General features: G+C 33.6%; 2 protein-coding genes across 4 annotated transcripts in view; one reads left to right on the top strand and one right to left on the bottom strand.

Moving 5' to 3' along the window:
• The window catches only part of mib1 (E3 ubiquitin-protein ligase mind bomb 1), a 427,681-nt gene extending 418,516 nt beyond the window's left edge, over positions 1-9,165 (top strand). Inside the window, exons 10-15 of one of the 2 annotated variants that reach the window (XM_011055213.2) lie at positions 1,002-1,221; positions 1,437-1,747; positions 2,087-2,261; positions 2,796-2,997; positions 3,606-3,763; positions 4,676-9,165. In XM_011055213.2, coding sequence (XP_011053515.1) covers positions 1,002-1,221; positions 1,437-1,747; positions 2,087-2,261; positions 2,796-2,997; positions 3,606-3,763; positions 4,676-4,816 — 1,207 coding nt within the window. In that variant the 3' untranslated portion in view covers positions 4,817-9,165. Of the gene's footprint in view, positions 1-1,001; positions 1,222-1,436; positions 1,760-2,086; positions 2,262-2,795; positions 2,998-3,605; positions 3,764-4,675 lie in introns of both variants that reach the window. The other variant, XM_011055212.2, reaches the window with a different exon arrangement.
• Positions 8,998-14,011, bottom strand: Dlic (dynein light intermediate chain). Of its 2 annotated transcripts, none has more exons than XM_011055215.2 (10): positions 13,817-14,011; positions 13,569-13,642; positions 12,455-12,571; positions 12,142-12,372; positions 11,720-11,930; positions 11,451-11,639; positions 11,251-11,365; positions 11,032-11,148; positions 10,188-10,353; positions 8,998-10,091 (listed from the first exon to the last, which is right to left on the bottom strand). In XM_011055215.2, the coding sequence occupies exons 1-10, from the start codon at positions 13,987-13,989 to the stop codon at positions 9,976-9,978; spliced, it is 1,509 nt and encodes a 502-aa protein (XP_011053517.2). In that variant the 5' UTR covers positions 13,990-14,011; the 3' UTR covers positions 8,998-9,975. The 2 variants fall into 2 exon arrangements, with proteins under 2 accessions (XP_011053517.2, XP_011053516.2); XM_011055214.2 differs by having other exon boundaries at positions 11,008-11,148; positions 13,817-14,009.
• Between the last annotated feature and the right edge of the window lie 204 nt (positions 14,012-14,215).

Here is a 14,215-nt window from a genome sequence, read left to right as displayed (position 1 = left end):
ATCGAGTTAAGATTTGCATTGCTAATTTTTCTCATAGTGTTAATTTGATTTATTGTGAAAAAATATATTATCAAAGAAAATTTTCTTTTTATCTAAAAGTAATTGTTACCGTATTTTTTTTATTGTAATATAGATATAATATAAATTAAAAAAAAATTTCCGCAAAATTCTATAATTCGATTTTTGATTCTGCGAAATTATCATGGTATAATTGACGAAATATCTTTCTGAAGCGATAAGAAGGAGAATGCGGGATGGCCTCCTGAGTCGTTTGCGAGATATTTCGAAACATATGCAGGAATCACATATGTGATGAAACATATAAACGCCTGTTTCTCATGCCACAGCAACGGCCTCGAAGAGGTCTCCTCGGCGGAGAGGTCCTGTTAAAGAACAGCTGTCTCTCTTTATCATCTTACCATGGGGTCTTGTCTTTACTATAGCGAGTAGTTAGAAATGTATATGAGATACACGGAAGTGTATGATCTAACAAGGAAATTTGAAATTATGTTGATATGTTGTAAAAATACAAGCAGACAGAAATAAATATCATATATTCTTGAAAAATTGCTTCTGTGGAACGAATATATGTATATTGACATCAAAATATGTCAAAATATTAGTTAAAAATAATAATAAAGAATAATAAAATTGATCATCTTATAGAGGAAAAAAATTATAAAGTATCATACATAAATAAAATAGTTATGAAACAAATACGAGCTAAATTACACTATTTATTTAAAATAATTATATAAAATACGTTGTAAAAAAATAAAAAACATTCATTTTTAGATATAAGGTGTTTTATTCGGAACATTTCTTGAAAAAAAAAAAAATTAATTAAGGCAACTCATATATAAGATAATTAGGGCAAAATTCGTTGTAAAGCCTAATTTAAATTAAAATATATTTTGCAAGTGTAACAGAAACAGGTTTTTCGTTTCGAAAATGCAATCGCGGCTTTTTGTTTTAATATCTTGCGTTTCATTTGATTTTAGTGCAATGCGGGTACTGCTGTCAAAATTACCGCGACCCTGGATTGTCGACGAGAAGAAAGATGATGGTTATACGGCCCTTCATTTAGCTGCCCTCAACAATCACGTAGAAGTTGCGGAACAACTGGCACGCGCTGGGAAAGCCGATCTGGATCTGCAGAACGTGAACCTGCAGACCGCTTTGCATCTAGCGGTCGAGCGACAACACACGCAGATCGTCCGAGTATGTTTCCGCTAATATTTGCGAAAATCGTTTGTTCCAATCTTGTGAAAATCATAGTAACATAACATTTAAATTTCTAAAATAACGATTAAATTCCTGATAATATCGAACGTTGGGTAAAAATTATTTGAATCGACATCCGATAATAGGATAGTTCGAATTATTCTTCCCCCGGAGAAAGATCGATTATATTTGCGATAATTTATCCGTCGCAGCTGTTGGTTCGCGAAGGCGCGAATCTAAATGTCGCCGATAAGGACGGAGATACGCCTCTGCATGAGGCCCTTCGACATCACACGCTGTCGCAACTACGACAGCTGCAGGACGTGCAGGATGTCGGACGACTGCTGATGGGCCTGGGCACTCAGGGTCAGGACAAGAAGAGCAGTTCCTTCATCGCATGCTTCCTTGCAGCACACGGTGCCGATCTAGAGCTGAAGAACAAAAAGGGCCAAACACCTTTGGATCTTTGCCCGGACCCGAATCTCTGCAAGACTCTCACCACCTGTCACAAGGATAAGGAGTCGTTAGTATTCGGGTGAAGGGAAAAATACTTTCTGATCTCTTTTAATCTTTGAATCCTGTAAAAATGCCTATATTTTATTAAAAATGTTGAATATAATAATCAAGTCTTTTTTCGAAATTCTATTCAACGTAATATATCTCTTAATGGAATTTGTAGAAATTTTTCTTTCGCAAATTTTTTAACAAGAGAAAATAAAAATATTCGCGAAGAATTAAAATACAAATTTATACAATCGATTGTCTTGTTACATGTTCCACGTATAATTCCCCATGCAATTACGACATACATCGCCGTATCTCTTAGTATAATGTAGCTAACATGCAGCTCCCCTTTCCACAGACACGACATCGAAACCATCGTCCCTTCGGCAGCGATCGACGAGTGTCTTGTATGCTCCGATGGCAAACGAGAGATGCTGTTTAGTCCCTGTGGACACGTGGCTTGTTGTAACGTCTGTGCACCGAGGGTGAAGAAATGCCTGATTTGTCGTGAGAACGTTCTTTCTCGAGTAAAGGTAAAATATCACACGACGCTATTGTTCGTATATTCTTCTATTATTAGATATACGATACCATTTTTATTTTTAAAACTTATTTTTTTATCTAACAATAATTTTACATTAATATTAGACTTATAAATTCTTTGTTGTCGATTTTCGCGTTTTAATGATATTCTTAATAATAATTACATATTTCTTCTGTTTCTTCGATATAATTCTGAATTTTTTCTATGAAATGAACTCTCTTTTCTATAAAAGAAAAATACATTTTATCATTATGCACAGTAGATTTTTACGTTTATGCAAATATGTCTCTTCAGTAATCTTAATTTAATTTTCTGTAAAAGCCACTAAAGTTCCAATCGCGCAGTAAATTACTCCTTCAACCTTTTATCGATCCAACTTGATACACCATGCTGCACTATTGCTATGTAGTTGACTAATAGTTGACCGAATAATCCCATTCTGTCCCGGAATAGATTCTCGAAACTCTAAACGCGCGTTCTATCAACCTTCTGCCTTCACACAATAATGGACGTTTGTTCTCAGATCGAAGAATGCGTAGTGTGTTCGGATCGCAAGGCGGGCGTGCTGTTCCGTCCGTGCGGCCACATGTGTGCCTGCGAGAGCTGTGCGGCCCTGATGAAGAAGTGCGTGCAATGTCGGGCCCAAATACAGCACATGGTACCACTCTCTGTCTGCTGCGGCGGCGGTGGTGATGTCACCTACGTGAAGGGGTGCAACGCCTCAGGTATTAACATTCATAACTTCTCGTCTATCTCGACTTATCTAATCGCATGGAATTTAATAAACTCCCACGCAACGATTAGATAGCTCACCTCTAATCTCATCTTGAATAAGTATACCAAATTGTTCTGTATTTGCACGGTTTGCGCGTGCATTGCATTTTTTGCCTTTTAATAATTAATGTAATGATGAACGATCGATAATGGTGTTCGCGCGAAGGATGAATTTGATTGGAGATCGTGTTTAAAACCTAATCGCAAAAGTAGCTTCCTAACTAACTGATCACGTATATTTTTAATACTTTGAATTATTAAATGTATATAAATGTGTAAATTTTAAATGGGAGAAATATTTCTTTATATTTTTCTATTTTTGCTAACACAATTTTGCAAACTTTTGTTTATGTATTTATTGCACTACTTTATATGCTAATTTCAATGTTTTTTTTTAATGTTTATGTTATCGATAAACAACATTAATTTGCGAGTAAAAATATGAATTGTAATAAATGAGAGCATCTCTAAGCGATGCTGCCATTGTCAAGAAATTAGTAACTTTTTTCTTTTCTTTTTATTTTTATTTATTTTTTTAACCGACTGTTATGCTTCGAAGGAACAATATCTGAAGTCAAGGTGGATCTTGAGGAAGAATCGACGCCCTCAAACAATACCGGAGTTGGAGAAGCTCTCCTAATGAACAACGGCAGCCGAGATACTTCCCACAGCGACATACAAAAACTACAGCAGCAATTGCAGGACATCAAGGAGCAGGTACGTGTCCCTTCTGCGTTTCGCTTCGTTATGCGTCGCTTTAATGAAACGAATAATTTAATTTGTGTCGGAGAAAGAAGTCCGTGCTGTGTACAATTACCTTTCTCTCTTGAAAAAGCAGAATACGTTTTCCCGGACTGTATCCCAATGCCTCCTTATAGAGTACCCGCAACAACTCTCTTCTTAGTTTTTACTTTATTTATTCAGAAAAGATTTAAAAAGTTAGGTCATAAATTAGAAGAATTAGAAGGATTAGAAGAATTTTGATTAGAAAAAATTTAATTTTTTTTTATTCAATTTATAGTAGAACTTTAAGGAAATTTAAAAATTGTACATATATTTAATGTTAAATAGATTCAGGATTGGCAAAGTAACGGTGTTTACTTGTAACGTCGTTACTTTGTTAATCGTTACTTTGTTATAATAACGATTTGGTAATGACATTGTGAATTTTTTATGATAATGCTAACATCAGAGTTAGAAGAATCAATTGTTACTTGTAAGATTCAGGGTTGAAAAAGTCATTTGTTACTGAAAAAAATAATTTGCAACGTGTTACTTTTTACTCGTTACGCGTTACTCGTTATTATTATAATACTTTTTTCAGTAAGTAATATATAATGATGACAAATTACTTTTAAAAGTGACAACTTTAGCACAACCTTAGCATTTAATTAGTTAGCGTTATCATTATAAAAAATTGCAACATCGTCATCAAAGCGTTTGTCAACTCTGAATAGATTATATTTAAAAACAAAAGATATATGACGTTATAATATTGACTTTGAATTGGAGGAAACTTCTGAAATTACTATCCGTGTAACAGTGAAGATTGAATAAATTAATTTATTTATGATGGGTAACAGAATTCGGAATATCATGCAGAATTTATTGCGAAACTTATTGTTGCAGACCATGTGCCCGGTTTGTCTGGATCGTCTGAAAAACATGATCTTCCTGTGCGGACACGGCACCTGCCAAATGTGCGGCGACCGGATGTCGGAGTGTCCAATATGTCGCAAGGCGGTAGACAAACGTATTCTGCTCTACTAAAAATAAAAGACTGTTACAGGCTGCATTGCGCACTGAAATTTTCTAAGGGCGATTATACGTGATTGTATGACGGACGAATTATAATCCACAAGGATCCACGATATTTCACGAGACGAAACCTCCATTTCCTCTTAGCCCCGTTTACTTCTGATAACAGCATTACGTCAAGCTGAATCGCAGAGCAACGTTGTTTGTCATGAAATAAAAAAAATCATGATATTAAATGATATAACAATGAAAAATAATGAAGATATTAAATGGCGCTCTTCGAGCTACGGTGGTTTATAGATAAAAATGTAAGTTGATTGATACGTAAATAACTGCGATAAGTGTAGGTACGCACAATTATTATTTATTGTTCATATTTTTAATAAAAGAACCTCGTTGCATGATAGATGATATATTATGCTGTTGAAGTTGCGTTTCATGCGTAGTCGGCTATTAACAAGTGTAACATATTTCTAGTAAGCTTCCTACAAAAAATCTTTATTTACCACTTATGAATAACACTGTTTTTCTGCATGATTAAAAATTCAGAAAACGCTCAGTAGACATTACAAAGTTCTTCCGAATATCTATTATCAATAGGAATAATAGTTTTATATCCATTTTAAATAATTTCCACAATAATTTGCCAAAATTAATAATAAGTAAAATATTACATTTCAACCGTTTGATATTTTTCGAAGGATTAAAATAAAATTGTAAGATGATTCCATGATTTATCGTTGTTAATTAGATATCATGATATCTGCTAATATATGTGATGTTATTTACATGTTACATAAATTGGTAAAAATATGTTCGATACAATACATTGGCGGATCTATATCGGTGAAATAATGAAGCTGTTTTCATTTTTTTTCAATTTAAAAATTTATATATTAATCATTTTCTCGAACGTAATAATTATATTAATTGACATAAAATTTATATTAGTTATATTTCTAAAATTTTAATATTTTAAAATTAAATGGTTTTTAATGTAAATTTTATATCAATTTTGAAGTGTAGTAAATAAAAGATACATATATATATATATATATATATATATATATATACATGTATATCTATATGTTATATATAATATGTATGTATATGTTATATATGTATACATTATGTTATGTATGAGATATATATATGTTTATTTATTATTTTATATGCTTATAAAATGATACCTTTTTTAACAAATATTCCAGAAATATTAGCTTTATATTTCTCAAAAGAGATTTGTCATTGATGATTCTATTATATACCTATCATGATTTATGAATTTAAAAATAATAATGCTCTTTTTCTTTTTACGCCATCAATGCATTTCTTGTAAATATTTTTCGTAACTGCATTTTTCTTTATACATAATTAATGAATGAAAGTTGTATTTGATTTTTATTACCAATTTACATCGTGTTCAATTATTTAATGGTTAGCATTATCATATTAGCTATATATAGCTCAATCACAAAAATTAGCAGTATTAGAGAAAAGGCCTCTATTATGAGATCAATTTGGGTAAATGCTAGAAGTCTATAGGCAGAATTTGAAAAAATAATAGGTCATTTTGAAGAGAATTTAATAAGTTTTAAGATAATGTTACATAAAATTTAATTCAAACTCCATTTTTTTTTTAAATTAAATGTAAAAAGTGAGCAAATTGCAAAGTCAAAAAATTGTGCTCCTGATATGAGATGCCCTGAGAAATCGATAGTAAAACGCAAAGTATTAAAAAACTTTATTTAATGTTTCTAAAATACGAACAAACACAGCCAGCGTGCGCGAAAAATGAGCGATAGATTATACCCAGAACTCGTTTTCAGGTAGTTGGAATCAAGCATCGCAATTATAGACACTCAACGGTTATTCCGGTTGTCTTTTTCATTACAATAACATTATACAATAACATTTATACCTTAGCAATGATTTTCACTATAACATAGAAGCATGGGTTATTTCATATTAGGAATATCCTGGATATCTCATATTATGATTTCCACGTCTTATTTTACGATCAAATCTAACTATTCTGTAATTAAACAATTCATCTCATATTTTTCTATTAGTACGACCTTACTCTATTACTACATGAAGAATTTATTGCCAAATATTTATTTTTTTTATTAAATCATAAACAAGGTTTAAATGCTCATCTCAATGAAACTTGAAGACATCCAAATTCTAAAATCTTATTTTACAATGACTACAGGCATGATCGAATAATGAATTTTCTACTAAATAGTTTTCAATCCAAAAGCAATAAATTCAATGATGGAACCAATAGATAATGTTTATTAGCTTAGCAGAAACGTTGCTATCTCATATTAGGCGCCTCCCAGTGAGAAATGACAATGAAATCGAATCGATGTCGCTTTCGACGTCGAATCGACATCGATTCGATGTCGATTCCATTATCATTTCTCACTGGGCTATCTCATAATAGGGGATTTTCCTCTATACATCATAACGATTGATAAATTATAATCTTAGATGAAAAATAGTAAGAATAATCATAAAATGGATGATTTATATTTAAAGGCCATTCCTATTTCGACAGTATTTTTATATATTGTATTACTGTCTTTCTTGAGTTTTACTTCGATACGTATAACTATTGTATGATAATAAATATACATATAATATGAATTATACGATATTATAAATAAAGACAAGTGTCTGAGCTGCGATAATTATAGCGTATGTCCTATACAGCGAAGATTATATTATTGCATTATTGCTTTTTAATGTACTTTATCTAATATAATATTGAATGAGTGCAAAAGTTCGTATAGTTTCGTGCCCGATTCGTATAGATGGAACTGGTGAATGCATGACGACTCTGTTATTGTTTATGTATGCATATTATATGTCGTTGGAAAAATAACAGCAGATAACAGTCATAAGTGTCATTTGAGCATCAGAAGCGTTTGGTAAGTTTGGTTTGGTTGAATTTTGAAGTCGTGAAAAAAAAATCATTGAAGATTGACAAGGAAAAGTTGCATTTTCGACATGTGCTTTACGAGTTTCGGAAAGGAATAACCATTGACGTTGCCAAAAAATATTCAGGAAGTTTATTTGGACCGTGCACCAGCTCTTCGAACGGTGAAGAAATTATTTGCTAAATTTCATCGTGGTTTTAACCTCGAAGACAAATCTCGTTCTGGGCGTCCTTCCGTCATCGATGACGACGTTCTGCGCACATTAATAGCAAACAATACACGTATTTCAAAGAAAGAGGTTGCTGAGGCCCTGAATATTGATCAACCGCGTTTCGACATTTAAAGAAGATGGGACTCATTCGAATTTGAAGCTCGACACTTGGATACCGCATTCATTGTTCAAAAAAAAATAAGTTGGACCACATCTCTGCAGCCGGTTCTCTACTCGGATGCCTGGAAAGAGGTTTTTTTTTGGACCGTTTGATGACTGATGACTGTAAAAATGAGTTCTGTATACCAACGTCAAATCAAAAGTATTTAGAAAGAAGCAAATGAACTGGCAGATTCAGTCGCCAAAGCAGAGTTGCATCCGAAGAAGGTTTTGCTGTTTAATGAGATTGTCAAGGTGTTATATAATATATTTTGAGCTGCTTCCTATTGGCCAAACGATTGATTCAAAGAAGTATTGTCAACAATTAATCAAATTGGATGTAGCAATGAAAGAAAAACGGTCGAGAGTAGTTAATCATAGAAGCGTCAACTTCCACCATGACAATGCCAGACCACACACTTCGAAAATGACTCTGACAAATTGAAACAGTTGAAATGAAAAATCTTATCGCATCCACTATATTCTCCAGACATTGCACCCTTCCATGATTTGTTTCGGTCATTATAAAACGATTTGAAATAGCAAAATTTTCGATTCTATAAAGACTATTAAAAATCATATCACCACGTTCTTCGATGCGATGACCAAAAATCATGCGATTTTTTCAAACGTAGTATCTATAAATTGGTTGAACATTGGAAAATGGTTGGTAAATATGTCATTGATTAATAAAGACGGTTTTTTTACAATAACAACTGCTCGATTATTCACAAATCGGGCACGAACTTTTGCACTGATCCAATAAAATAAAAGAATTTTATATATATAAATTCGTTATACAAATTTCTTTATTATCGCTTAGTGGAATTGTAACTAAAGTGTTGCTCGGATTAAAAATAAGTATATAAGAGACGAGATATACGAAAAATTATTTATTTTCATTGAGAATTTGAATTTCATATACATATAGCCACATTTAGTTGATAATTGAATGTACATGTCTCTGCTCACCTGTTTTGACTTGAATAATATATCTTTCTTGAGTTTTCTTGAATTGAATAATAACTCTGCTAAAACTCTACAAAGTATCGAATTTACACACGCAATTTGTGGACATCCCCAATCTCGTACCATTAGCTATCCCTAAATCTGAAGATTCCAATGTGTCTTCCTTTAAAAGGATTCTCCCATTTTATTTTATGAACAATTCGTATAAAAGACTATCTCACGCATTCGCACATTTTCGCAACGCTAACGGCACTTACATTGTTAAAATTAGACCGAATGCAAAGTAATGAGCCGTCATGGAGACTATCTCGTAAAAAAAAAAAACGATCGAATATAACATAAAAAGAGTATTTGTTTACAAAGAAGAAACAAAGATGTGCATTCGTATGTAAATATATAGAATGATAAAAAAACCGCGCATCCGTTTCCACGTACACGGGCATTGCTAAATAATTTACTATGATCAGGCGCTAGGACAACATGTGCGTAAGCATATATATTTCGGTAATATTATATTAAATATTTTAATTACATTAATTTAATAGCTTTCTAATTGTACTCTGCTTCGTTACTGATATTTAGTTTATGACATTCGCTGTCGCAGAGTTGCAAGACAGATTATATATATATATGTATATATATATATATATAATTTTTTTTTTAATTTGTCTTCATTGCGATGTGATCGGTTAAATTATCATTGATTAGAGCTAAATTTTACTTCTTCGCGACCCATCGCATCATTATGTTATGATTTCTCCCATTTATAACGAGTGGGCTATAAGACATTTCAAATTTATGTTGTTATTTGAGTTCTGTCTAATGGCAACGAAACTTCGACTATTATTTTCATTGTATTAATGGACCGCGAAGAAAAAACGCTATCTTTAACATTCAGACGAGGAGTTTAGGTTGGGTGGAGAAAGTTTCTTGGTCCGAGTGAGACGATCTAATTCCGCTGCTGCGTCGTTACACATCGTCGCTTTGTCCACCGGTGTAGCATCTGAGGTATGAAATGTCTTTATAGTATAATTTAATTATAAGTAGACATTATTATATACTAGAGCAGAGAACTCGGACGTTCGGATCCTATTATTACCAAGTTTCATGGGACTCGTTCCTACGTTGCCCGGTGTTCCCGGGGAACCAGGCTGCACTCCAGTCTTCTTATAGAGGAGAGAATTAAAAAAATTAGCTAAAACACCTTCCCCGGACGGTGTTGCGCCACTACCCTTGGGATCCAGCTTCTTGTTCGGTGACGCCACCTATTCACAAAATCATTAGTGCTCGCCTATTGTTGAGAAAAGGAATTTAGTAGTCGTAATGTGGATAGATCATACCACTAGATTAGAACATGCTTTCAAATGTTAACTGCAATAACCACACGAGATGACAGCTGGAATTAAAATTACGTGGAGTGTTAAACAATGGCGGCTGTGCAATGGTCCACTGGAAATTTTTGATTTACCGCCATGATTTATCGGCTTCAGGATTAAATTACTATGTTAAATAAAAATTACTTTGCACATGATAAAGTATTATGTCGCTACGTTAATGTAATGCAACGATATTGTCATTCTATTAAATGAATTCATGAGATACATTAAGCAGGTTTTCTAAACGGCATAAGCTCATAATATGAAGGACAAAAATACATTTACTTTTAATATCACGTAAATGGATGAGCTGTATGGATGAACAAAACAGTTATATGTCAATTACACTGCATAATGAATGAAACAATTGACACAAATGTACATCAGATTACAGATTCAATAATTCTGCATTGAATATAACGGATGAGATTAATGAATCACTCGCACGATTTATGGTAACGATGAGAGAATTAGTGGTAGTACTGTGGTTCTTTAATTTGACACGCAACATGAAGAGCATGCTCCATTTATAAATGGTATAACCTGTATAACTGGTCCAGGGCTTGCCTGATTCCGAGTTGTCGGAGAGCGAGTAGGATCTTTCAGGCCTGATAAAGCTGCTTGCTGCCGCGCAAGGAAAGCTTGCTCTTCTTCCGCCTGAATCTCCATTTCTCTAGCAACGCACTATATATAATAGTATCAATAGATTAAATATTTAACAGCTAGTAAATTTATATTATATTAAAAAAGTCATATATATTAAGAATGTAAAGTACAATATCATACTTTTCGATTCGTTGCTGGCTGTGCAATAACATCACGATAATAATCGTTCGCTTTCATGGATTGCAAATTCTCATGCAAAATACTAATCTTCTTCATGTTATCCCAACCAGCAGGTCTGCAATGTAAAATACAAATAATTTTAAAATATGCATGAATGACTAAAAGAATTTTGTTCAGTCGTGTCAGATCTTCGTTCTTACATAAGTACTGCATCTTTTTCGACGACCAATGCCGGTGTTCTGAATGGTAAAGAATAAATCCTATGTGTTAAATATTTATAAAGCAAATCACAGTTCTTATCCTCCTTCGCCGACGTGTAGAAGAGACCCGCACCATATTGTAAGCAAAACCGCCTAATCCATTGTTGCATAAAGTCGAAATGCTCATCTCTATAAGACAAAAATAAGTAATCATATTAATGTTCGCTAATGATTTGTTACTACAAATTCTTCATTCATTCGAAGCTCACTTATAGTCTTGTTCTTTTTCGAGAGTAGACATATAATCAGTTTTCGTTATGACTACGACAACGTCTAGGCCCAAATTGGTTGTAAGTACTCCTTCTGGCAAGGGTAATCCCTCGGCGGTGTCATCATCCAAATTACGACTGGTACGTCGCAGAGGACTCCCAGGATCCAGTTCGTCTCCTGGTTCGGTATAGTCCTGCCACTTCTTAATATCTAACAGAATAAAATCGAATATACTGTATATATAACAATGCCACGTTTCTCAAGAAATTACTCTCTACGTTGCAAATCTTATACTTTAATCATTAGAGAGATAAAGAACTGAAGTGACAAACGTAATAACAATCAAAGCAAAAAGTGATATTAATATTAATAATATTCGAACAATGGTATATCATTACATATTATATTTCATTCAACTTACTAAGCTGTCTGCACCGTTGCCTAGTATCATTATCTAAAGATAATTTGTCAATATGATCGCCTAACAATGCCGCCCATGATTGAAGTTGATCGAGAATAGCCCATGGCGTAGTCATGGCAGCAACTAACATAACAAGCGTATGTGGAAACCTTTCTTTGTTCAGAGCAAATCTCAAAAGATTTGCATGACCCGGGTCTCCATCTAGAACCCATACAGATAGTCTTGTGTGATCTGCAAAGAAATAAAAAATATTGCATTAAAATCAAGCTGCATTAAGTGATAATTTGAATATCCATTTTTATTTCATACTAACCGTCTCGATAATCATCTCTCACATCGATATATGCAAATTCTAGTCCAGAACCTTTCTTTGGATCCTCTACACCTTGTAGTTTAGCTATAAGCGTAGTTTTTCCACTCTCATTATCACCTAAAAGCATACATATATATGTAATATAAATTTCGTATATATATTTACAATAGTCGACTATAGGAAAAATACTACATTTGCAAAATTATTGCTGTATATTGTATTTGTCAGATACTTTCCAATTGTATAAAATTAGATACTTTTGTATATATGACGACACAAGTTGTGTTTCAAACATCACAATCATCATCACAATTGATGACACATAACACTACACATCTATACTTAGCTAGAAGGCTACTAGTCAACTATACCTGTGTTTTCTAGTGACAATTATGCGTTATTAATTGCGACGACTCAAAATGAGGTTGAAAGATATTGGCCGACTGGCATTTTTGCTTTTCATTAAATATAGATGGAAAAGACTACATTTAAATTACCTCTTCGTGTGTACAGCATACATACCGTAAATGTAGGTGACTTGGAACAGTACAGGTAACTCGGGACAGCACATACTTTTGTTAAATTTGATTGTGGTATCCATCCACGAGTCTCTAAAGAAAATTTAAATTATAAATTTTCTTTAATGACTCATGGATAGATACCATGACTAAATTTAACAAAAGTATATACAGTTCCAAGTCACCTATATACTGTGTGATACTGTTCCAATTACGTCTTGCACAATGTTACATTTCTGTATGTTTCTGTATTATGTTAAACAATTAAAAAACACTTGTGAATAATATGTTGAAAAAAGCGAATACATTCTTTTATACAATGTTCTCTGGTCTGTATATACGAGCACACTTACTTGCAGAATGTAAAGAATGCATTTTGTCGATATAACCTTTTACCTCTATGACAAAATGCTACATACATGAAATAAATGCGATGGGGAAATAGATTAGTTTCCTATAAGTGAGCAGTAGGGGTCTAACGATGAAGCACTTTTTTCTGTCCATGATACACGTATCGAGCAGCAAGTGTGACTACTTAATATGCAAGCTACATTGAACGAGCGATCGAAGAGTCGTATGATGTCATCGGTATTTACCTAAAACGAGGACATTTTTGTTCGATGGCAGCTTATTGTTGCCGCTGTTCTGCACTTCCGCGAGGATAGACGACCTGCAAAGCATACAATAATATCAAGTAAAACACAATCGAGTGCGGTCGAACACGTAAATTTTTCTTACGCAGCAAGATGTGTCACGCAAAGCGATAGGCATCTCATTGCAAACAATCATTTCGCGGCGCATTTCTCGATACACAGTTAACGTCAACGCGAATTACGACACGTACCATAAGTTATCCTTATTTTCGACGTCCTCTTTCTTTTTTGTCTGAAAACCATTGCTTTGTAACATCGTATCAACCGTCATCGCTGCCATTATTATCCATTTGACAGGAGAAGGATATCGATTGCGAGCGCGCGAGCGGCAGTGTAGTGCGCGGGTGTAGTGAAGATCGATCATATTACGATTCGACCTCGATTCGATTACCATCGAATGAATCAACCTTGTAGTCGAGCCTGCGATTATCGAAACACGTGTTTGAAACCGTAAAAATACGCAGTGAGATCAAACCCCGTAAAGGAATATGTTGAACCAGTTTTTTGCTCCCGAGCCAGTATGTATAATTTACATGATTTTTTTAAACACATACTCTATAAAAAAATAACTCGTGATTACAGGCACTACT

This window comes from Acromyrmex echinatior, chromosome 2 (assembly GCF_024713525.1).
Source record: "Acromyrmex echinatior isolate Ae372 chromosome 2, ASM2471352v2, whole genome shotgun sequence".
Lineage (NCBI taxonomy): Eukaryota > Metazoa > Arthropoda > Insecta > Hymenoptera > Formicidae > Acromyrmex > Acromyrmex echinatior.
Note: the sequence above shows the minus strand (reverse complement) of the source record. Positions and strands in the feature narration are given on the sequence as shown.